The 24,497-nt window shown below is 38.4% G+C and overlaps 1 protein-coding gene across 2 annotated transcripts in view; it reads right to left on the bottom strand.

The window, feature by feature from the left end:
• Positions 1 to 291: 291 nt before the first annotated feature.
• Positions 292 to 24,497, bottom strand: part of usp13 (ubiquitin specific peptidase 13) — a 29,634-nt gene continuing 5,428 nt past the window's right edge. The window contains exons 4-21 of one of the 2 annotated variants that reach the window (XM_087783625.1): positions 21,724 to 21,845; positions 21,252 to 21,394; positions 20,731 to 20,915; positions 19,229 to 19,326; positions 18,962 to 19,152; positions 18,130 to 18,201; positions 17,180 to 17,285; positions 16,799 to 16,924; positions 15,711 to 15,864; positions 15,464 to 15,638; positions 15,258 to 15,346; positions 14,365 to 14,487; positions 9,968 to 9,991; positions 9,429 to 9,572; positions 6,623 to 6,792; positions 4,135 to 4,327; positions 3,681 to 3,765; positions 292 to 2,232 (exon numbers count right to left, since the gene is read on the bottom strand). In XM_087783625.1, the coding sequence (XP_087639751.1) occupies positions 2,136 to 2,232; positions 3,681 to 3,765; positions 4,135 to 4,327; positions 6,623 to 6,792; positions 9,429 to 9,572; positions 9,968 to 9,991; positions 14,365 to 14,487; positions 15,258 to 15,346; positions 15,464 to 15,638; positions 15,711 to 15,864; positions 16,799 to 16,924; positions 17,180 to 17,285; positions 18,130 to 18,201; positions 18,962 to 19,152; positions 19,229 to 19,326; positions 20,731 to 20,915; positions 21,252 to 21,394; positions 21,724 to 21,845 (2,297 nt within the window). In that variant the 3' untranslated portion in view covers positions 292 to 2,135. The remainder of the gene's footprint in view (positions 2,233 to 3,680; positions 3,766 to 4,134; positions 4,328 to 6,622; positions 6,793 to 9,428; positions 9,573 to 9,967; positions 9,992 to 14,364; positions 14,488 to 15,257; positions 15,347 to 15,463; positions 15,639 to 15,710; positions 15,865 to 16,798; positions 16,925 to 17,179; positions 17,286 to 18,129; positions 18,202 to 18,961; positions 19,153 to 19,228; positions 19,327 to 20,730; positions 20,916 to 21,251; positions 21,395 to 21,723; positions 21,846 to 24,497) is intronic. The other variant, XM_087783626.1, reaches the window with a different exon arrangement.

Below are 24,497 nucleotides of genomic sequence, written 5' to 3'. Positions count from 1 at the left end.
TCGAGTCTTAACGTGTACTGTAAACAAGTGCACTTAGATTGTGCGATTTGAGACACAGCCATTGAGAAGTTTCAAGTTAGTGCACCGTGAGAAACTCTCTTTTTAAAATGTTGAAACTACTTCCAGTTCTATCAGGTTTCTAAGGCAAGACCGATAACTTTTTTACCTAATTTCTTCATAAGTAAAAGAGTTTTTAATTCACTGCCCGCGACCTTACTTTAACTTCCAATTTCATTTACTAATAAATCAACAGAAAATGACGTATTTGAGTCCAACGTTTGCTTTTATTAGCTCCACTGAATGTCACAATCATAAAGTTTGCTTAACATCGTTGTGCAAAATAACGACTGTTGAAATGAAAAACCAGGTTCAAACGTCTGGAGAATGAGATGAGCCTGTGAGATACATTCATCCGCACGTTAGATATGTAGACGAGCAAGGCATTTATTTAACAATTCATCCCGGAAATGCAGCAGGTTCTGACGGAGGTTTTTGTCGTCTTGCATATTGCTTGAAAATATGAATAAAGAAAGTTTCCGAAATGAACATTTTTACGTTTATGGCTCTGCTTTAGAGAGAACTGAGGAGTAGATGAAGGAAAACAGCACCTTCGTTTGATATGTTTTCATCGCTGAGAATCACAAACTCGATGGATCAGACGTGAGTGAATTGAAAAAAAGTTGGAACAGTTACTTTACGGTTACAGTGAAGAATCTCGTTGCTAACCTGCTGTTAGCTCGTGTGAGTACGGACGCGGATCGACCCGATATCTCCCCTGTTGCGCTCAGAACCCAGCGTGACGTTACACCTCGCATGTTCTAGTCGTGACCTCGCTGACATGTCGGGAGAAAGAGGTTTTTCCAGTTCAAGTCGAAGTTGAGAAGTCGTTTTACTGGCCCAGACTTTCCCTAAAAAATATTGTAAGAAAAGCTCTCCGGCAGGTGTGACCCAGGGCCTCCACCCACCTCGGCACGGTACTTCCACACTAGTTTTAAAACCGGTTTCAGTCCGAGTCTCTCCTGGATGTCAGATCCTGCTCTCTTTTGGGATCAAAATTTGGCTCAAATTGTTATTTTTGAATTAAATGAACAGGTAATGAGAACAGGTAAGAGTTGCCTTTTGGCTCAGCTCATTTTCAGCTGTTTCTTCGTAAGTCTATGAACAGAAGAGAAATTCGAAGATGTCGACTTCTAGGGAACGTAACGTTTTGTTTTTGCTAAACCTGTTCAAACCGCATGTGTTGTATTTGACTCTCGGCGTTGGCTCATAATCTCAATCTGTCAAAGTTGATAAAAGAGCTAAAACCAGAGCAGCTGCGAGTTGCAATTCTTTTTGGAGAGATAACATCATCACCACTCTTGCTGAGCAGATGGTGATTTTAAACATTTATCTGGATTGATGCTTGTATCTGTATATATACGGCAAGTTTGCAAAACTGTTTTTTTAAACAGGCAATAGAAGGTTGTTTTTTTTCAATATTCAAATAAATTTCACCTTTGTTTTAACCTGCTTTTCTCCATCTGTTTATATAGTCTGTCTGGGTTGCTTTCAGCCCTGGAAGTCACAATAAGACTTTTAATTCAGTCTATGCTTTTCAATTACTCACATATGAATTGTAAAAAAGGGGGAAAAAAAAGCTTTTTTTTGTTGTTGTTTCAAAGTGAAATTCAAAGCCTCCTGCGAGACTCTGGGTTCAGGCGCTGGCAGTGGAATACTGGCGGGACTTCAGTGATATTTTAATTTACATTTTTATGAAAATGCACCACTTTTTGTGACGACTGGCACAGTAACCGAAGGCAGAGAACAATCATATCACGTCTTTGTGGACACGGCGCCCTCAAAACATTGCACACGGCCCTCCTCGCTAACACGGTAGAGACAGTCTTACAAAAAAAACACAGTTGAAATGTTACATTCAGGCGAAACACAGAAGCACAAGCGGCGCGTCGCTCTCCCTCTCTGCCAAGAGTTTGCTCCACGACGGTGTCGTCACCAGGCCGGCGCTCGGTCTCGGAGGTTGGTTTCCATCACCCCCTGCTGTGGTCGTCCCCCCAGGTGGAAGACGGAGGTTGTTGAAAGGTTGCAGATTCGGGGGTGGGGGGGGGGGAGAAAGAGGGCGGGGCTGAGGGGCGACTTTAGCTACTCGACAGTCGATGGTAGAAGTAGATGTAGCCCAAGTCTTTAGGAGGTCTTTCCGATAAACACACTTTGTGGTCGTTGTAGATCACCCACCTTCGGAGGAGAGCAGCGTTAGAAGAGGTGAACAGACTCACGGGTGAGCCGCTCTGGACCGAGGCCAGGCTCACACTGATGATGTCACAGTTGCACAGGCGCCACTATGTCAACCACATACTTGTTCAAATGTAAGCAGATGCAGATGAGAGTGTCCATAGTTGGGGTTTTTTGGGGGGGAAGGTTTTTTTTTTAAAACAGTGGCAATGTAGTGTTTTCTCGCCGCTCTAGTAGAAGAACTCACATTTCCCAGATTCTTAAAACTCTTCACTGGCTGACAGTTTCTTTCAGGATCAATTTTAAAATTCTGGTTCTTACTTTCAGATCTATTCATGGTCAGACTCCTCCTTACATTAATGATCTGATCCAGACTTACACCCCAGCTCGGGCTCTGAGGTCTGTGGATCAGAATCTACTGATGGTTCCTGAACACGCTTCAGGACCAGAGGAGAGAAATCCTTCCAGGCTGTTAATCCTAAGCTTTGGAACGATCTTCCTCTCTCTCTGTGTTTGATGATTGGTGTTTTTGATTGTTCAAGCGCTTTGTGACCCTGGTCTAGAAAGACGCTTTACAAATAACTATCACTTACTTACTTGCTCACTTTAATATGGAAGTATATCAGTTTTTATTTTAGGACTAACTTAACTCAACTATTTATATATTGAAAGTATGAAATTGTGTTTTTTTAATAATTTAATTTAACATCAAAATATCTTCAAAATTAAATTGTTACACAAATAGAGTTTGACATTCTAATCCCAAAAATTTAAAAATATGTTTACCAAATTCAATATTTGGATATAATTAATTAAATTCCAATACGAAAAGGTTGATATAATAGTGCCACCAGACAATACCAACAAATACTACTTGATCAAACTTTAAGCCGACCATTGTGACAATATCTATATGGAAGTTACATAATTAAATTATTTATTTATAATAAAATTCTTAATTTCCAAAAAATGTTTCTACATTTTCAAATGTTCAACCAATAAATCTTCTGACATTGATAGGCATAGTTTGAGTTTTGTTGGCTGCAAATATTAGACTTAATTTATATTAAATCTATCCCATCTCCACCACTGCATATGTATTTATGGAGGGAGGTCGTTCACCTTGACCCAGAGACGACACAAGGGATACCACAAACACATTTGTTCTCAGGCCTGCTTAGAACTTAGTCATATGGGAGAGACTTGGAATAGAACAGCTGGGCCTCTACATACAGATAAGCCAGTTGAGCTAGCTTAGACAACCTTAAAAATGTGCCATCTAGTGGTCTTTTAAAATGAAGACAGTGTATCATGATACTGTTTCATGAAGCCTCATAACTACATCTGACAAGGACACCCTGGAGAGACTACGTAGTCTCTTTCTTGGTCTGGGAATACCTTGGTAGACCATAAGCAGTAGAAGACGGATGGATGGATAGAACACGACTCACCTTCCCTCCTTCTTGATATGACAGATGTAGTGTCCAGACATGGTGGATGCTCCCATGTGGCTGATGAAGGCAAATAGTTCATAACCTGAAGAAAACAGACGCGTTCAGAAGATCGTAAATGTATTTCTGGAGTCAATGTTTCTCGAGTTTAAGAGGAGATCCTTGACAAATTCTCGAATAACCATCACTTCTTATCATTATTGTTAATGAATAAGTAATTCTAATTAACCACCAGGTCAGTAACTCGACCCCCAGATAGTTTAAACCACCATGTGACACAATTTAGGAGGTGAAAATGTCAGCAGCCCAGTTTTAGACTCTGATCTGATTCTGTTTTAGTCCACAGTGATTTCTAAAAATATAACCCGGAGTCCAAGTCCATAATTCAGATTCAGAGTTAGCGATACATCAGAAAATAGCGTGAAGCTATTTCCAATAGAAATGATTCACTCACGTCCAGGTCCGTCTTTGACCCGAGGTCCTGTCGCCTCCCTGTCCGGTGACAGTGTCGAGTCGCTGTGTGAGTTGTGTGCGTTCGAGAAGGCGTTGTCGTTAGGCTCCGTGTCGGCCATGTCTGACAGCGGGTCCGAGTCCTCCTGCTCCGGGTGTGTGAAGATCCAGTCCAGGGCTCTTTCGAGGTTGTTGTTCTGTGAGATGATGAGAATATGTTATAATATATTTAGGATTTATTACAGAAGAAAACACATTATTATCCTTGGTGTTGTTTCAGGGTCAAGGTGACCTGGAGGTCTGAAAACAAATGTTTTTGTGGTATCGCTTATGTTGCCTTTAATACGTTTTTTTTTCAGGCCTTCGGGTCACCTTGACCCTGATATAACACCAGGGTTAAAATATTATTTTTAAAAAAAACACATTTCCAAACTTATTTTGACAAAAAGCTGTGTCTAAAATACAGAGAATTTTCTTTCACTGTTGAAGTGCATTATGGGATAACTTTGATGTGTGATTACTGGCGAAAATCTGCAAATCCACAAAGATAATCGAAGAAAAAAAACTGGCTTGAGAGGGAGTGAGACAAAGAGTGTCGTTGGAGTTGGACAAACAAAAAATTTATTCTGGTGAAAATTGTAACTATGAGCTTTTGTTTCACCTTTTCTTAACATGAGACTAAGACGACCACCATGACGGCTGCTCAGTCCTAACACCAGCTAAAAATAATTACACTTTGGCAGAAAAACGATATAATGAATGTTCAGAAGTGGAAATGTATTATTGAAAATACATCAAATGTTTCAAAGTTCCAATTCATTATCGCAATTAAATATTGGTGTCAAAGGAAACTAGAATAAATACATATAAACAGATGTTAATTGGAAAATATTCTTTTTGACAATCAAAATAATTTGACCTGTTTCAAGTATACTTGTGGTTTTAAAAGGTGTAACTAAGGAGTGATCAGCCAAAGACATTGAAATTACGTTACTAGCCAGGAAGATACATCTGGATCGATGATGAGACGCCAGTTTTTTTCTTATTTCAGTGAATTTACTTCTTTATTTCCCTACATTTCACAAGAAGCAGAAAACATTAGAGTTCACTACAGTAGAGGCAAAGCTAAGTGTTTGTATTCAGAGGAATATAACTGATTTATAAGACGTTAAATGTTTTAATATTCCTGCCGTAATCCAGGGACACACGGGTACGACTCGCCCATTTGGCAGGAACCCATCTGGACCTTCTCAAGGATAAAAATAGAAGTGTGATTCCTGGAGAATGACTGTGACGAACAGCAGGTTTCAGTTAAAACGTACAACTCCGTCGCTCGACTTGGGTCATTGAGGTGAAAAATATGGCAGCTAAATTCGAGCTAATAATAACCGGGCCGTGTGACCGTCCCCGCCCGTGAGAAACACGTCTCAGCGCAGCCGCTCGAAGGACGCGAGGGTCACAGGAGACTGTAAACAAGGAAGCTTCTTCTCAGTTTCTGCAGCTTTTTATGTTTTTGCTGATGTTGCAAACGGTGTAACAGAAGAGCTTGAAAAAAAAGGAGAGAACTTTGCAGAGTTGCAGTTCAGATGACGAGCACATGTTCGGAACAACGCAAACAAGGTGTTGGGAAGAACTTTGTGGCCGAGAACAAAACCTTTGGTGCGAAACCCTGAATCCAGTCTACTATTCACAGCCATGAAGTGGGTCAGTAACTCATGTTTAATACCACAATCACATGTTTAGCTTCAGCTCCTGTTTGCTTAAAGGGCACCTAATGTGAAAACCCAACTCTCCTGACTTATTCACATGTAATTGTTGAAGTCGTCCTCTTCAAAATGCAGTAGTTCATTCATCATGACGTTGCTCCGTTTTGAAGTTTTTACTTAATAAAGTTCTATCCCGTCCGAAATCTCGCCAAACGAGATCACGGTTTAAATTAAACATTCTGACATCACTCTGGTGCAGGTGTCCTCCCCTAGAAGCCCTAAATCAGTTAAGAACCTACAAGTTAATCAAGAAACTAAATAAATATTTATCTAAACATGGTGAGAGTTACTTCTGCCTTTACGTGTTTTTGTAATGTGTACATTAAGCAGCAAACATTATTTTTATTATTCGATTTTAAAGTACAAAACGGGAGTTTTAAGGGTGAGTTTGAAATTAACTTGAGTCCTTGAATGCAACTTGTGTTTTTGTGACCAATCAGAGCAGAGTGGGCGTGGTTGCTTGGGAGAGACTTCTTCTCAGCCAAAACAGCGCATTTAAGTGGGCGGGGCTTAAGCGTTTTTTCTAATGTAAATATCATTATTAAAGGAGAGTTTTGTGCAAAAAGAAAGATACTGCTGAGTATAATAGAGGTCCTAGAACAGTTTAAGAGACACTTAAATCAGCACATTAGTTGCCCTTTAAGTCATCGATCGCTAAAGCCACTAATTACATTGTAATAAAATCATTAAAGTCGTGAGAAGAACATTATAACAACCATGACTCACCGTGGCTCTGAGGGCTTGGATGCTGTGCGTGCGAGGGAAGCCCATCGAGATGAGGATGGAGATGCTCTCCTCCGGGGGGGTATTGTCCAGGGTTGCTGTAGCCATGGGGGCGTCGCTGGTGGAGGGACCAGGATCTATCATGGAGGGCAGCATCAGAGGTTCTGCAAAGTCTGAAGAAGAAGCACAAGGAGAATAATTAGACACCAGTCGAAGCCAGTCGGCGACAGGAAAAAATGCTAATCTAATAGTTATGATCCAGAAAAAACCCATTTGGAGGTGACTAACCTTTTACGAGGGAGAGCGGAAGAAAACACATTTCAGAACATGACTCAGCAGGATTGCAGCTCATTCTGCAGACGCTCTAGGACAATTTAAGAACTAACAAGCTTGAAGGCTTCTTGATTTCCCTCTGTTGCACAACATTTCTCAGTCAAAATAATTAAAGGAAATAGGCTCACTTGGTTGCTGCGCGATTTAAATCCCATTAAATATGATTTGAACTGTCGTTACTCATCTCTGCTAATGTTTTATTTTCTGTGATTTTCTTTTTCCCTGTAACATTTTCTAGGTCATACTTTTTGTTAGCTATGAAACAAGTGAACATTTATATAACATTAACACATTTATGAAATGGGAAAAAAAATTAAAATAATGATGTTTGTGTGGCTATAATTTCTATGTTAATCTTTGTATCCTTTGTCTTTTGTTCTATGTTCTTTATCTTTATCTTTAATCTTAGATTGTATCATCTTGTTGTTTCTCTTTATTTCTCTTTGTTCTTGTTCTTATTTTATTTTGATAATTTTTTTATGAAAAATTGCTGTATTTGCTGTGGATATTTGGAAAAAATCAATATAGTTCTACCTAACCTAACCTAACCTAATGTATCTGGTCACCTCCTAGTTTACTATAGTTGTCTATATTTAACTGTGTGAACACAAAACTACTTGGTCAGATGTCTGTTTTTGCATGTTAAAGGGAGTCGATGAGGTTTCGTGAAACAGCTGTGAAGTAAAGACACTGTATCGTGATACAACGACTTAATTTTGAAAGCCACTAGACTTTTTAATTAATTTTTTTTATGAAAAATTGCTGTATTTGCTGTGGATAATTAGGAAAAAAACAATTTCAATCAATCAAGTTCTACCTACCTACCTACCTACTAACTTTGAATTAGTAGATAAGTAGTTTTTAAGATCAAATATTCCAATATACAAGTGTTGCTCAAAGTACTGGTTAAGATCCTGCATCAAAACGATACCTATCTCTAATCCCAGCTACTTAGGGTAAGCGGTGGGTCATCAATTAACTACTGTATGTTTTGGACTGGGGGGGTGAACCAGAGTTCAGAGTTCAGATCTAAATGAAACTTCCCCAGAATTGCTGATGGACTAATGTGAGCTCTCTGGCTTCAGCTGCTGTAAGTATTTGTCGCCAGTATTTTTGGTCCCACCATATCCAACACGTACCCATTGGTAGGGTCATTAACTCATAATCTTAATTTGAAAGATAGTTCTTAAAACTTTCAAGCGTAATGAAACTTGTCAAAGTAAGTTTAAATCTTAATTACAATTACAAAGCCAAGAAGCAAATATAGATCTAACTAGAAAAGTGCTGAGTGACCACATTCCCCTGCCAAATTGTTATTGAAAAAAAAAGTTATTAAAAAGAAGAAGAAAAAAATGAATAAGTATAATTTACCAAGAGAAAGGTAACCGTTACAAAGAAGAAAACCATGGACACAGCTGAAAGCATCTAGCTAGCTTAGCCTAGCTTAGCTTAGCCTATTTTAGCTAGAAGTATTATTTATCAACCCTAAAACAGTATCAAAAGAGCAACAGCATCTTTACACTAGTATCACATAATTGTTTTTTTTATTCCTGTGATTTCATTGTAAGATGATTTTATTAAAGCCAATCTGTGGTCTCAACCATCTTGGAAATGATGTTTTCGAGTTTACTCAGATTAGAGGCAAGAGGCACTTGTTTTTACTTTTGTCTGTTCCTTGAACCGCAGTGAATATTTCATGAATATATATGATCTAAGTACGTCTAGAACTTTGTCAAGTGTTTTTGGTAAAAGACGGTCAAAAGCCAAACAATCAAACAACCATCCTGTTAGATGAAATAACTCCATATTTGAAAAATGTATTTGCAAAAAAACGTTTTTCTCGACTGAAAACATTAAATGAAAAAAAGTTTCAAATGCCAATAGAAGTTGTGTTGTGGAAATATACACTAGTAAAACTACCAGTAACATAGTTTTAGACACTATCCAGCGTTTTATTCTAAAGGGTTTACTCCGGGCACTCCGGTTTCCTCCCACAGTCCAAAAACATACAGATATTGATTCAGAACTTAGGGAAACTGTCTGTTGGTATGAGTGTGTGTGTGAATGGTTGTGTGTATTTGTGCGTCCTGTGATGTACAGGCGTCCTGTCCAAGGTGTCCCCCCTGGATAAGCGATAGAATGGGTGGATGGACATATTCCAACTGGAAAACCATATTTACACATTATTAAATGCTTTTGAACATCCTCAGTCTTAACTCGATCCAGAGAGAATTCAAAGAGTTACATAGGTCTCAAGAATCATTCTAACAGTTCTTGATCTAATAAGTGTTTTTCTGAGTCTTAAAGGCAGAAGAATGAATAATATATCTTTTTGTTGAAACCTCCTCCTACTATCACAGCACCTTCCACCAAATCCCCAGAATTATAAATGCTCCAGCGTCCGCCGTCATCGATTAAGGAACCATTAGACGGTTCATCGCATCAGCGCATCCATGCATGCACGACCACGTCTCACCGGGCTCCTCCATGTGAGCTATGATCCAGTTGAAGGCCATCTCGGGACCCATGTTGCCCGTGTAGTAGACGGCCTTCCTGCAGGCCTCCACCGGGAAGCCCATCTCCGCCAGCTGCATTACCGCCGCCTCGTCTATTTCCGGAGCTGCGAATAAGTAGCATCAATAACTTAAAAACAAGCGAGTGCTGATTCGACACTGCCGGTTCCCTCTTTAGAGTGAAAAAGAGCTGCTGTGGTTGTTCTCTTTGGGCCTCATTAAACAAAGAGACCAGAAGAGAACCAGCCCCGGGGAGAGCTTCTTCTTCATTCACAGATTATTCATCAAGGAAGCGACTTTTAAACAAGCAAGAGCCACACGGAAAAAGTTAGTTGGTCGAGCCGAGGGAGCGTCGCAAGCACCTGCTCCAGTGAACGTGATCAGTTGTTGGGCTCCGCAGCATTTATCACCGCTGCCCCGGGACGGAAATACATTTGTCACGACTGTTTATTTTAAACAAACCTGCTACGTATAAATATACAAGAACAAATGAGATACTCACAATCTATGGAGCTCATGGAGTTGTCTAGAGGAGAAAAAAAAAAGAGGAGGAGAGAAAGAGATGACGCAGCAGAATGGAAAGTTTAGAATCAGCACTAGCAAAATATTGTAGATAGTTAAGACATCCTTGAGTAGGTAAGAATATTATACATTATATAAAGAATTTAATTCAGCAGTGCAAGACGCAGGTACATGACATTTAACTCCTAAATAACTGAATTTAAACTTTTTTTTAAATTTTAAACACTGTTTGTCTTCTAACCGAAACAAATTCTCTTTCTTACTTATTTTCTAACTCTAACTAATAACTATTCTTGAAACCAACATCACTCTTTCTTGTGCTGTGTCTCAAATCGCATACTAGCGTACTAAAAGTTAGTATTTTTAGTGCGTTAGTGCGTCTCAATTCTTAGAATGCGAAATTTAGTGCGCCATGCACACTAAATTGGAGTACTAACACGCCCACAAAACTGAGCATGGTTCGATGGACACTAAACACACTAAACGTCCGCCATCTTAGTGACGTTTTAAACGGAAGTTACGTCATATATAAATGCATATATATTCATATATAAATGCATATATATTCATATATAAATGCATATATAGATATGCATATACTTACAGGTGTATTTTCAGCAGCAGTAGAAGTATAAACACGTCTTCGCTGTTGATACCAGCTTAAATATCTCGCGATTATTTAGATTCTCATATTTTTTCTTTATTTCTTTTTCCAAAGTTGCAAAACGTGCTGCCAGCAGGTGTCGATAGCGTTCAAACAGCTGGTTGCAACATCGTTAAATAGAAGTAGAAGAAGAAGCTGTCATGTGATCTCTGGTTAGTGTGTAGCAGCAGAGTTTGATTAGTGACATACTATCTGTGGAGAATTTGCGTACTAGTTAGTACGTACACTAAACTGATGCATACTAACTTCTAGCATACTAAGAGAAGTATGCGATTTGAGACACAGCATTGGTCTCACTCCCTCTCCTTGAACTCATTGCAGCAGCTGCGTGTACTGAACTTATTTTGTTACAACCATCATGCATTCACATGCCAGACTTCAATGGGTTTTTTATTTTATTTTGAGTAAATCCTGATGCATATTCATTTAATTGTTAGTAATAAATAGTGTTTTCCTTCTTTAAATCCAATTACATGGTAAGGAGTAGCAGCAATTTTAAACGTACATGTAAAGTTCCTGAACCATTGTGAAAATCTGTCTAAGTTTAAGGTGTGATAGAAGAACAAGGGACTTTTTGTTCAAATGATGAAGGATTAAATATAAGAAATATAATCACATCAAATATTATCAATTATAAAGCTTTGATTATGAAAGTTAAGATGGAACATTTCTCAAATAAAATAAGATTACAATTAGGAACCAAACGCCCAAATTCACAGTGAAACTCAGCAGAAATCAAACATTCAAATAAATAAAATAAAAAATCAAAGCATTTCTAATAAAACTGCTGAAAAACCCCAGAGCCACAAGATTTGACCTGTTGTGGGGCCCCTGGCAAGTTGAGTTCAAGACCCCTGCTCTAGATGAAAGAGGGCCAGGGGCAATTGCATTGATCAAGCCCAATTTTCTGTTAGAAAAAACGACCCCAATGTGTTGTACCGCTGCCCTTTTCATCTCAATGCAACCAATGATAGTTCAAATGCTAAAAAAGGTATTATTGTTCCAACAATCGTAAGGCAATGGTATTGGGTCTTTTGAGGGCTTTTCTTATTTAATGTGTTGTGATTTAAGACTTTTTAAATCATTCATCATCACACGAACTACATCAGAGTTATAGTCCTGTACTTGCTGAAGATTAAATCGTGAAATATTGCGTCAACATATACAGCTGAAAATGAAAATTCAGCAAACGTGTGAGCGTTGTTCTCTAATCAGTGATGAGCGTCGCGTTGTCAGAAGTGATTCATCATCTCAGAGTGAGGCGATCTGGCCAACAGCTTCTTAAGCAACACAACTCATCACTTAACTGCGGAATAAACAAATCAGCAAATCTATTGAGAGCATCTTGTTATTTGTTTCCGACTTATTTTCATTTCACGGCTGAGGGAGCACAATTTACACTCGTGTTTCGAATTGCTTTTGTGTGACGGCGGGCGGGAAGAGAAGGGGCGACGTTTTTAAATCTTACAAAGCGCCGAAACATTTTCTTGTAATAACGCTGAAGAACGACTTCACGTGGTATTGGCAATTGAATAGAAAGGGCAGGAAACAAGACGTCGTCTATTATCGCAAACAAACACGTCAACATTAAATCTGTATTAAAAGACTTTTGAGAGGGTTGACGACAGAAAGTTGAGCAGTTTTTTCATCTGGATTTTCAGAAGAAAACTGGTTTTGTTGTTTGGATAATGATGAATTAATTGCTATTCTCTGCAAAAACTCAAATCTAAGCAAGTGTTAATGTCTTATTTTAAGTACTAATTGACTTAATGATGAGCTAGATATACTTAATTTGATGGAGTCTACTGACTCCTTTAAGAAACATCTTAAGACGTTTCTATTTGTTCAGGCTTTTCCTTGAATTTCTGGAACTCCTGTGTTGTTCTCAGTATTATCTTGATCTTTAAAGTATGTACTTTATTGAATATTGTTTTGATTGTTTAAGCGCTTTGTGACCCTGGTCTGGAAAAGCGCTATATAAATAAAAATGACTTACTTACTTACTTACTTAATTTTGAGATATTGAGACAAGAATTAAACCTGAAATACGTATTCAAATATTTATTCTAATGCAGTTTTTTACTCTTTACAAGCAGTTTAGGTCTCATTTCTCTCTTCCAATATCTTAAAACAAGATATTTTTGTTGACGTGTCAAAAGAAAGTGACTCAAATTTAGTTTAATCAGACTGTTTTTCACTTGAAACGAGACTTGAATAAGATGTCAGAGCCACACAAATCTACTTTTAAAGACACTGTAACATATATTCTACACACTCTTGCCTATAAGTTTAAAATCAAAACACAAAGTTTTCCTTTCAGAACCTCTTATGTAGGTCATAGATTGCAGAAAGAGCCGACACCGTTTCAAATATGGAAGAACACTCAAGACAAACATCTTCGAAAAACATCTGCTCCGTCCACGGAGTCTCCGGGTTTGAAGAAGAAGCCGATTTTGTTCAGCAAATAACCTCCCGGGCGTGTGAACATGTGAAAAGGCTTTTTCGTCTTTGTGTTGCTCACTGAGCCCATTTTTTTTTTTTGTGTGTGTGTGTGTGATTGTGTTTGGAGTGTGAGATGGTACGGAACATTTCATGCCTTGTCAAATATTAAGGAGGACACTGAAAACTTGATGCAGCAGAACTTTGTAGGCAGAAAAAGACACAAAAAATGACGTCCCAGAGCAAGAAAGAGAGACTTTTTTTTTTTTTTTAAATGGATTGGGAATTGGTGTGTGGATGTGTTTCAAACCAGAACATTAAACACAGACACTGAATTCTGGTTATTACACTTATGACACATTCCGAAGTCACCGGTGAAAATGTGTCTTAAATGTACAAAAGGCTACTTGGTTGTAATTGATTGTGGATTTATTCTTAGAATGACCCTGGGAGGAAACCGGGGTATTTTAGTCGAATATCAGTATGGAGGTAATTTCATGGATCATTTGATTCAGGCACAAAGACGCCTACTTTACCTGCTGGGAAGCATGTTCGGAAATTGCTGGTTGGACTTTATAATGGCTGCGATCTCTCAAATACATGCGTTTGTTCTTCTGAAAGGAGTAATTTGATCACATGTGTGGGGACCGTTATTTAAAACAATAATTAGTGTCCAAATATCACTAAGAATTCAACTCTATTTCCTATTAATAAGGGATCAGGAGATGAAAGAGTAAAACGGATGTATTGAAAATGTTGAATAAAAATAGATTACAGTTCAAAAATATACTATTATATTATTTTATAACTTTAAAATTCTGGTTCTTACTTTCAGATCTATTCATGGTCAGACTCCTCCTTACATCACTGATCTGATCCAGCCTTACACCCCAGCTCGGGCTCTGAGGTCTGTGGATCAGAATCTACTGATGGTTCCTGAACACGGCTCTGGACCAGAGGAGAGAAATCCTTCCAGGCTGTTGCTCCTAAGCTTTGGAACGATCTTCCTCTCTCTTTGCGCTTGATGGAGTCTACTGACTCCTTTAAGAAACATCTTAAGACGTTTCTATTTGTTCAGGCTTTTCCTTGATTTTCTGGAACTCCTGTTGTGTTATCAGTTTTATCTTGATCTTTAAAGTATATATTTTATTGAATATTGTTTTGATTGTTTAAGCGCTTTGTGACCCTGGTCTGGAAAAGCGCTATACAAATAAAAATTACTTACTTACTTACTTATTAAATAATAATAATGAGGATTAAAAGTGAGAATGTACCTCTGGTGTCTTCAGCGAGCACGATGGGCGGCATGAGATCAGGAAGCTCCTCTTCCCCGGCCTGCAGCCCGGTGGCTCGAAGTCGGCTCAGATCCAGGAAGTCTGGAACATCTATGGCCAGATCTAAACAGATATATTCTTTTAATAACACAATCTTATTCAGACTAAAATATCTCAGTCAGGTGTTTTCTTTTAGTTTGTGTAGTGTAATAAATATTCGCTCACTGTAATTACTTTTGTAATAGTCTTACGTTTTACCTAAAAAAAAAAAAAGATAATCATTTTATTTATTTTCCGAGGCTGTTGGATCGATGTAGTCGTCATGCTACCAAGGTCAAACAGTGCCACCTAGTGAAGGTTTTCAGAACTGACTAATGATTTAAGTAAACCCGCGAGTGGACAAATATAGAGATTACACTATACGGGAAGTCATAAATATATATATACATTTTCAAAGAAATAAAGTTTATACAGTGTCCATATAGAAAAATAAACATATATATTTATATATATTTCTGGAACTCCTGTTGTGTTATTAGTTTTATCTTGCCCTTTAAAGTATATACTTTATTGAATATTGTTTTGATTGTTTAAGCGCTTTGTGACCCTGGTCTGGAAAAGCGCTGTACAAATAAAAATTACTTACTTACTTACTTAATTTTGAGATATTGAGACAAGAATTAAACCTGAAAGACTTACTTACTTACTTATATATATGTATGTATATTTATGTATATTTCCTTTTATTTTAACATTTCCTTTTGATGTATTATATTAATATACTGTATATACATATATATCCATTATTTTGGCCATTATAACATACATGTAATCCTTTTATTTATTTATTTTGTGTGTGGAGAATTTGGCTCCACAAATGTTTGGATACGTACCTAGTTTTTTCGGCACCCAGTCCACTCCGAATGTGAATTTCTTGATTTGGATGACGAGATACTCTGGGAATGAAGAAAAACGAGATGTCCTGCAAACAAAAGTGAGAACGTTAGAGAGCCATTCAACCCACACACACACACACACACACACACACACACACACACACACACACACAGAAAGCATGTCATTTGTCTCTTGGACTGACTTGACTCCTGCAGACTTGGCCTGCAGCGCCGAGCTCCAGAAGTTGGGAACGTTCTCCGGCTCTGTGAAGGCCTGCAGACACGCCGTGAAGGGGATCCGTGCCCGGACCGGCTCTGGCGGCGCTCTCTGGTTCTCCTCGGCTTCTCTACGCTTGGTTTCGAACGCCAGGATTTCCTCTGGGAGATAATAAAGCAGCCAAAAATTAGATCCGTGCCGATGGAGAAGGAATCCAGTATCGATCGGGGCACCTCTGTTGGTGGCCGCCTCGATGGGGGCCGGCAGCTGGATGCAGTAGTCCACCCGCTGAGAGTATCGAACCCGCCGCGTCTGGCAGCACTGAACACGCTCCTCCACCAGGAAGCGGAAGGCGTCGCTTGGATTTTCAGAGCCAGCACTGTTTCTCTGCAAAATTAAAAAAAAATAACGTGTAAATAAACCACTAAAATACCTCATGACTTTATTCTTAGGGATAGGAAATACCGATACACGACGACATGGTATCAATATTTATTAGCCTTGTATCGATTTTGTCAAAAACATTTTATCAAAGTTATTATTTATATTTCAATAACATTTGTATGAAATAAATGAATAAAATCATCTATATTGATATTTTTCTCAGTGTTTGTTAATTGTTGTGTTCCCGCTCAATTTTTTTCCTCTAGATGCCAATAGTCATTATGTCCTACGCAGCAAATGTAACACTGGCGATGACTGAGGACGAGAGGATACAGTGGACCCCGGCAGCTTTTGAAGCTGATGTTTGGACGTGTTTTAGTTTCAAAACAAATTAACTTACAACTTAAGTCAGAGTCAAGTACTTGACAACAGTGATGCTCTGATGAAGCTTCATGAAGCAGTGTCATTATTTTCAGAGTCCACTAGATGGCGCAGGGAGCACTTTTAAATTTGACCTATTGATGCTTGACTTGAAAGTGTACTTTTGGGAAAATACATGATCGTAAAATACTGTTTTTATCTCTAGAGACACTAGTGATAGTTTGATGAAGCTTAATGAAATTGTGTCATTATTTTCCACTAGATGGCGGTCTCTGCACTATTTTCCTTTGTTTTGAACAACTGTTGTAATGAAACATCATTTTTAAACTGATGGCGCCACCTACTGACCTCTAAACAACATGACACTGTTTCATGAAGCTTCATCAGACCATCATTACTCGACAATACTACAAATATATCCTTGTTCCCGCGGTATTGCGACATATCGTATCGTTGCCCCCCGTGTATCGCCAGCTTCTCTCTAGATCCCAGCCCTGGTCTCTCAGTCAGTGACACTCGTGTTGTCATAATTGAGGTCGTAACACGTCGTTCTCACCTCCACCAGGTTTGTTATGAGCAGGAACAGCTCGTGCGCGTCTTGCTGTCTGTTTGAGGAAAACTCCGGGATTCCTCGGCTCACCAGGCCCTTGAACATTCTGGGGGAGATTCCTTTCTGCTGGTGCTGGAAAGAAAACAATGAAGTATCAGACTCATGATGGACCAGTGGTCAGAGACGTGTATTACAGTTTTTCTACTGTATTTAATAGTCTTGTGTTTCAGTTGAAAATAAGCCACTACAGGGAGACATGGCAGGAAAATCTGCAGCAAATGTGCAGTTTCAAGGTTTTTAAATGAATGAGGCTTAAAGGAACAAAAACTGCAGATGTAGGAAAACATATACGTCTGGTTTGGAGGTGGTTTCCAGAGCTGGACATACCCAGTTTAACACCTTGTGTTCTTCTTTCATCACCTGTTCAATGAGCTCAGATTTCATGGGGGGTTTGGAGTACTGGCCTGAGAGAAGCCCGTGTCCCAGCTTAGCCCTGGAATGACAGCAGTCGACAAAAGCATTAGAAACGGTTTCATGAGAACCAATGATTGAGGCGTTTACGTGAATCACTTGTTCATTTGAAGCATTCGTTAGTTTATGATCAGACTACGCTGATCCGGTGAGATTCAAACTGGTTGATTCAAACTGATTTTTCTAACTGTTTATTTGCTTTGTGGGCTTGTGCTAATAAATCAAGGTTGAACTTAAAATACATGTTTTATTCTGAACGATTTCGGGCTCACATGTGCTTTTCTAATGACGTAAATAAAAACGGTTCTACCTACATATAAAATTATTTTTTGTTTCAGTTCATCTTTTCTTTCCATATTATAAAAATACATTCTTATTTTCCCTGAATTTCTGGGACTCCTGTGTTTTTCTTATGTGTCTTGATCTTTTAAAGTATATATTTTAACTGTGTATTGTTTTTGATTGTTAAAGTGCTTTGTGACCCTGGTGTAGAAAGGTGCTTTAGAAATAACCTTTATTTACTTACTTACTTACTTACTTTAGATTTATCATTAAACACTTCATAAAGGGAAAAATAACAAAAAATATTAGATTATATTAAACTATAGACATTTGTATATGGATTTACACTTGATGTAACATTTTTTTCTATTATTAAGTCAAATGTTTTATGAAATAGATTTTAGATGTAAACAAATCTATTATTTGGTCAATTATAAAAAAAAAATCTAAACACACAAAATTAATCTTTATATTTATATTGTATAGGATCATTTTATACATAATGATTTAGGTATTATTTAAGATTACTTCATTTCGAATATTCTTGCTGATGTCAGTGCTTATGCAACTCGAGGGTCTCTTACATTTGTGTCGCGAAGTCCTGGGTTGGGTCAAGAGGTGAGTAGTCGTATATCTTCTGAAGGTTTCCAACATACCTGAAGAGCACATGGACAGACACACACTTTCACTCCAATGGCAGTCGTCATTGGATTCTGGAACTAGTGATTAACAACAATTCAAATGTGTTTTCTTACATATTGAAACTACACTTTCTGATTTAGGAACTTTTCATGCACAAGATTAATTGAAGTTTAAACTCCATTAAGAAAACATCACAACTTGCAGAGAGTCTAAGAAACTGATCACATGAAAACTATTCTGCTGTCGTCAAACTTCTTCATTCTTTCATCGTCGACACATTATCTGGTCAATTAATTAATTTTAAATAATCATTTGTATCAAATAAAATAATCCATGAAATTATTTATTATTTTTTAATGAAAATGTTGGCCATTTGACATCATTTTCCCTCCATTTTTTGTCTAAGCTTTCATTTAAAACTGCTTATTATTTTCTATACGTCTTGAAAATCCATCTTCCTGCTCTAAATAACACATAATTAGTAAACACTAGTGATGGTTTGATGAAGCTTCATGAAACAGTGTCATATTGTTTAGAGGTCAGTAGGTGGCGCCATCAGTTTAAAAATGATGTTTCATTATAACAGTTGTTCAAAACAACGGAAAATAGTGCAGAGACCGCCATCTAGTGGAAATATTGACACTGTTTCATGAAGCTTTATCAGAAAGTACATTTTTGTATTTTTTGATAATGTATTTTCTCCCATAGTACACTTTAAAGCCAAGCATCAATAGGTCAAATTTAAAAAGTGCTCCCTCCATCAACTGTACTCACATCCTCTGGAAGTCTGGGATGCTGAACAGAACCTGCATCACTGTGCTGATGTAGCAACTGTTCCCCAGGTTCTTGATGCCGGTGTAACCAGAACCGAAAACGGCCTTCAGCTTCATGCCCGACTCTTGGATGACCTCCCACTCGCTGACCCGCGGTCGTGCATTATTCTCTGTGTGGTGGCCGTTCTCTGTCTGGAGAAGAAAGGTAGGAGAAGATAAAGGGATTGAAAACAGGCTCAGAGCTTTGTGAAGTAAAAAGAAGATTTACTCTTTTTTGCATCTGGAGCATGTCGATGCCAAAGTGTGACAAGTGTTCGGATATTTGCGGGTCCAGTACGGCTTCTTCCTCCTCAAACGAGTAGACGTCTGAAACACAACATTGACAAACACAAGAGCCGGTTTAATGTTGTCTAATTGAATGTGGAAACAATGTTTGTTAATGATGATAAAAGTCACTTTATGAAGATGTCTATGGAAGTTTATCCATAGACATCCACAGGTTCTCCTTCATCTCAGTGCCATCAGGATATTGACTGGTTGAATTTAACATTTCAAATATTGAATGGGATGAATTTTTTACATTTTAATTTCGATTATTCAATATTTTTTAATTTGTAGCCATTTATATTCCATATAAAAAAATAATCAAAGCCTTTTAAATTCAATACTTAAAAATTCGTAGCCTTTTAAATTCAATATTAAAAAATGTGTTGCCTTTTAAATTCAATATAAAACATTTGTAACCTTTTAAATTCAATATAAAAATATGTTTAGCCTTTTAAATTCAATATTAAAAAATAAGTAGCCTTTTAATTTAAATATAAAAAAAATTATAGCCTTTTATATTCAATATTAAAAGATGTGTAGCCTTATAAATCCAATATAAAAAATTGTAGCCTTTTAATTCAATATAAAACAATTGTAGCCTTTTAATTCAATATAAAACAATTGTAGCCTTCTAAATTGTATATAAAAAATTTGAAGCCTTCTAAATTGTATATAAAAAATTTTAAGCCTTCTAAATTTTATATAAAAAATGTGAAGCCTTCTAAATTTAATATAAAAAATGTGAAGCCTTCTAAATTCAATATAAAAATAATCTTAGCCTTTCAAATTCAATATAAAAAAAATTTGAAGCCCTTTAAATGTAATTAAAAAAGGATCGAAGCCTTTCATATTCAACATAACAATGCCACCAGACCACACCTACTGAGCTACTGAATCATACTTTCTGCCCATCAAGCGTAAATGATCAGGTGACGACATCAAAGCACTGCCGCGTCAGTTTAGGCATTTTCATGACAAAGTGTCGACGTGTCAACGTCTACTATTTAAAAGGCTTCAACATTTTTTAAATTACATTTAAAATGCTATGACTTCAACAATATTGAATAATTGATAATAAAACAAATTCAGCCTTTCAATATTTTAAATCATAAACAATGTTCTGATGGCGCTGATACATGTCATCTAAAGTTCATCACACTTTGAATTCATCATTTCTTTAACGGCTTATGTTCAGCGAGATTATTTGATGTTTACTTTATATGTTTATGTATGTATTTCGTAATTTATCTTCATATAATTAAAAATTGTTATATGTAATTGCACATAAATGACACCAAGCACAACGATTAATTCTCAAGACAAATCTATACTGTTTTAAGTATTTCATTTGATAATTTCCATTCTACTCCATCCATAACAGTGCTAGCATCATGTCTGTAGACAAAAGGGTTTTTCCTGCTCCTTAAAGACGGGATGTGATACCTGCGCCATCCGGGGTGATGGTGTCCAGTTTAACGGCAAGAGGATGGTTGGTGGCCTTGTAGTGATCCAGAGCGTGGCCGTTCCCTCCGCTGCCGTCGAAGAACCACTTCCCGCAGAAGACGGATCCGTCCGTCAGGTTCATCCACAGGTTCTCCCTCATCTCGCACTTCTGACACTTCCAGCCGCTGCACCAGGAAGACACACAAAGTTCTGTGTTTGAGTCCATATTTTGAAAAAAAGATGACAGAAACTTGGGACTAACAATGAAAAAATCATCTAAAATGTACAATTATATTTGTCCATTTGATTCTTCAAGCTTTCCTGAGGGATCAATACAGTTTTACCTTACCTTACCTTACCTTAAATGTTAATTTAAAATGACTTTTTGAAGAAGAAAATCCAATGTTTACTGAAGTTGCACAAAGATATACGGTACAAACAGTTATCCTAAGCATCAATATTTAACACATCATGGGGGGCGATGAGAATCAAACCAGTGTGACCGAGGCCTCGGGTCCTACCTGGGTGGGATCCTGACTCCGTTGTCCAGCTGTCGAAGACTCCTGGCGTGCCTGGACACCTGGATCTCCTCCTCCCAGGACTCCAGCTCCTGCTTCTTGTAAGCCGAGGGCGCGTTCAGAACCGCGTCGCAGGCGATGGTCACCTGAGGTTTGCCCAAATAAATGGGCGGAGTTAAAGAAAAATCGTGAAGAAGAAAAAGATGAAAGTACGAGCAACTAGCATCTGAAGCATCGAGGAGACGATACACAAGTAAAAGCATGCAAATCACTTTTAAAAAATGAGCTAAAATAACACTTTAAACATGCATTTGTTTTCATATCCACATGAATCCTTAAAGCCATGCCACAAGAAGCAACATCGTCAACACGCAAAAAAAAAAAGTGACGTCATCATTCCAGATTATACATTTAAAAAAAATTATAGAGAAGTTCACCAAAGCACACTGCATGCTCACGACACCGACTCACTGACCAGAGCGGGAAGCTCCTCGATATTTGGTAAAGGAATCTCGTAGTGATCTGGGAAAATGACGAGCTTGGCCTCGTCCTCGTATTCATAGTCCTCGCCGTTAAAGTCACGGTTTAGCTCCAAGTCTTCAAGAGAGGCGGAATAACGTCAGTGTCATGAGGAGAGTAGAGGTTAACGCTTGTGTTATCTCAGGGTCAAGGTGACCCGGGGGTCTGAAAACTAATGCGTTTGTGGTATCCGTTGTGTTATATCAGGGTCAAGCTGACCCGAAAGCCTGAAAACAAATGCGTTTTTGGTATCCCTTGTTTTATTTCAGGGTCAAGGTGACCCGGAGGCCTGAAAACAAATGCATTTGTGGTTTCCCTTGTGTTATCTCAGGGTCAAGGTGATCCAAAGACCTAAAAACGAATGCGTTTGTGGTATCCCTTGTGTTATCTCAGGGTCAAGGTGATCCAAAGACCTAAAAACTAATGCGTTTGTCGTATCCCTTGTGTTATCTCAGGGTCAAGGTGACCCGGAGGCCCAAAATCAAATGTTTTTGTGCTATCCTTTGTGTTATCTCAGGGTCAAGATGACCTGTAGGCCCAAAAACAAATGTGTTTGTGGTATCCTTTGTGATTTCTCAGGGTCAATGTGACCTGGAGGCCTGAAAACGAATGCGTTTGTGGTATCCCTTGTGTTATTTCAGGGTCAAGGTGACCCGGAGGCCCAAAATCAAATGTTTTTGTGCTATCCTTAGTGTTATCTCAGGGTCAAGATGACCCGAAAGCCTGAAAACAAGTGATGTGGTATCCCTTGTGTTATTTCAGGGTCAAGGTGACCCAGAGGCCCAAAAACAAATGTGTTTGTGGTATCCCTTGTGTTATCTCAGTGTCAATGTGATCCAAAGGCCTGAAAACAAATGTGTTTGTAGTATCCCTTGTGTTATCTTAGCGTCAAGGTGATCCGGAGGCCTATTACAATTGTGTTTGTGGTATCCCTTGTGTTGTGTCCGAGTCAAGGTGAACCACAAACATATTTCTTTTCAGTCCAGTGGGTAACCTCGACCCTGAGATAACACGAGGGTTAACATTTATAGTCTTGAAATCATGTCGCTGCCCCAGAAAACAGTCCAAATTCACAGAATTTATATTAAGAGTGAAACAAATACTTTAGTTATTCAAACACTCCTCACAAGTGATCATTAACTTTCCTTCATCTACTGCAACAAATTACAGACTAGTTTTCGCTCTAAAAAACATATTTTTCTATATTGCTTTGAATCCCTTCATACCTTGATAGCAGATAATTTAGAATGAATGGCCCACCGGATGATTTGATCATAACAAAGTACATTATTATTGATAAGGTGATCTATAAAGATGTCAGTGTTTAGGATAAGATAAGTTACTGAAATTATTGATTTCAACAATTATTCATACTGTATATATTTTATATTTTGTAGGTTCAAAAGGAGACTCAACTGTTGCAGTGCATTATGGGACTTGTGCTTACCTGCTTTAAAGGTCAACTAACAAGAAAACTCTCCTGACTCCCATGTTTCAACTGTTGAAGTCTTCCTCTCCACGATGAAGTGAGTCTCTCATCATGACCATGTTTTCAACTTATTACTTTATTAAGCTCTGGTTGAAATCTGGGCGAACGAGAGGTTACGAGAGCGCAGTCCATTATGTCGTAATAATGGCTTCACTGCTTCTCCAGCCAGATGCAATCACGCCCCGCTTTGTTTATACAACGAGTTCCTCGGAAGTGGAGACTTCCGTTGTTTGACCAATCGCAGCAGAGTGGGCGTGGTTATGGTAAAACAATAGAGGTCTAAGATCTATTCAATCTCGACCTTGGCTTGACAACGTTTCGTGTTCCGAATCAAAGACAGTCGATGTAAAAGCCTTTAACATCTTAAGACGTGAGCAGTGATAAGTGAAGTGAATGTGCCTGGGCTGGTCCGATGACTCACGAGTGGTTCATCTTTGGCGTTGGTTTGGGTAACAACTTGTTCTTCCATTAGCTCAGGGATTGTATACAGAGATGACGATACATGGAGTCAACATGAGCCATGCTGAGTGTATGTGGAAGGAACCAAACACACACTCCACGACGAACAGCGTCACCGCCGTGTAAAACCTGGTGACGGAGGGCCGACAGGTGGTGGCAGCTGAAGGAAGGGGTGGCACTGTAGACACACCAGTGACCCCCCACCCCCGGGAGGGAGGGGCGGTGGGGGGCAGAATGGGTCGCTTTGATTTAGAGCAGTTACCAACCACACATACAAATAAACGCGCTATATTTAGAACACAGAGGGGCACAAGTCTCATCATGGGAAATATCTCAGGCCATGGGGACAGAAGTGGGGCGACAAGGGGGGGGGCACACAGTGGAACAAACAATAACAGAAGCCGGTGCCCTTCAGTGACCACAGGTGATCACACAAATCAAAACACAAAAGCCCATTTCATCCCTACACGCTCATAGGAGATTGACAAACAGCTTCCACCTCCATGACCACAACAAACTCACTGGAGCAGTGGAGAGAGGAAGATTCTTCCATTGTTTCTAATCATTTGATGGGCCTTGATCTGCCTTTAGTTTCATCAGAAGATGAAAGATCCAAGATCTGTGTTGGTCATGTGTGTATCATACAAACATTCATGGTTTTTATTTTTTGTTTTTGTTTTTTAGCCATTTTAAATGATCAGGGACTCCATTTATTTATACATTACTAATGCCAGCACAGTATTAAAAACTGTGTTTTGAAACTACGCTTAAATAAACCGGGA

The sequence above is a fragment of the Callionymus lyra genome, chromosome 2, assembly GCF_982586985.1.
Source record: "Callionymus lyra chromosome 2, fCalLyr1.hap1.1, whole genome shotgun sequence".
In the NCBI taxonomy this organism is placed as follows: Eukaryota; Metazoa; Chordata; class Actinopteri; order Syngnathiformes; family Callionymidae; genus Callionymus; species Callionymus lyra.
The sequence above is the reverse complement of the archived record's forward strand: the minus strand, read 5'-3'. Positions and strand labels throughout refer to the sequence as shown.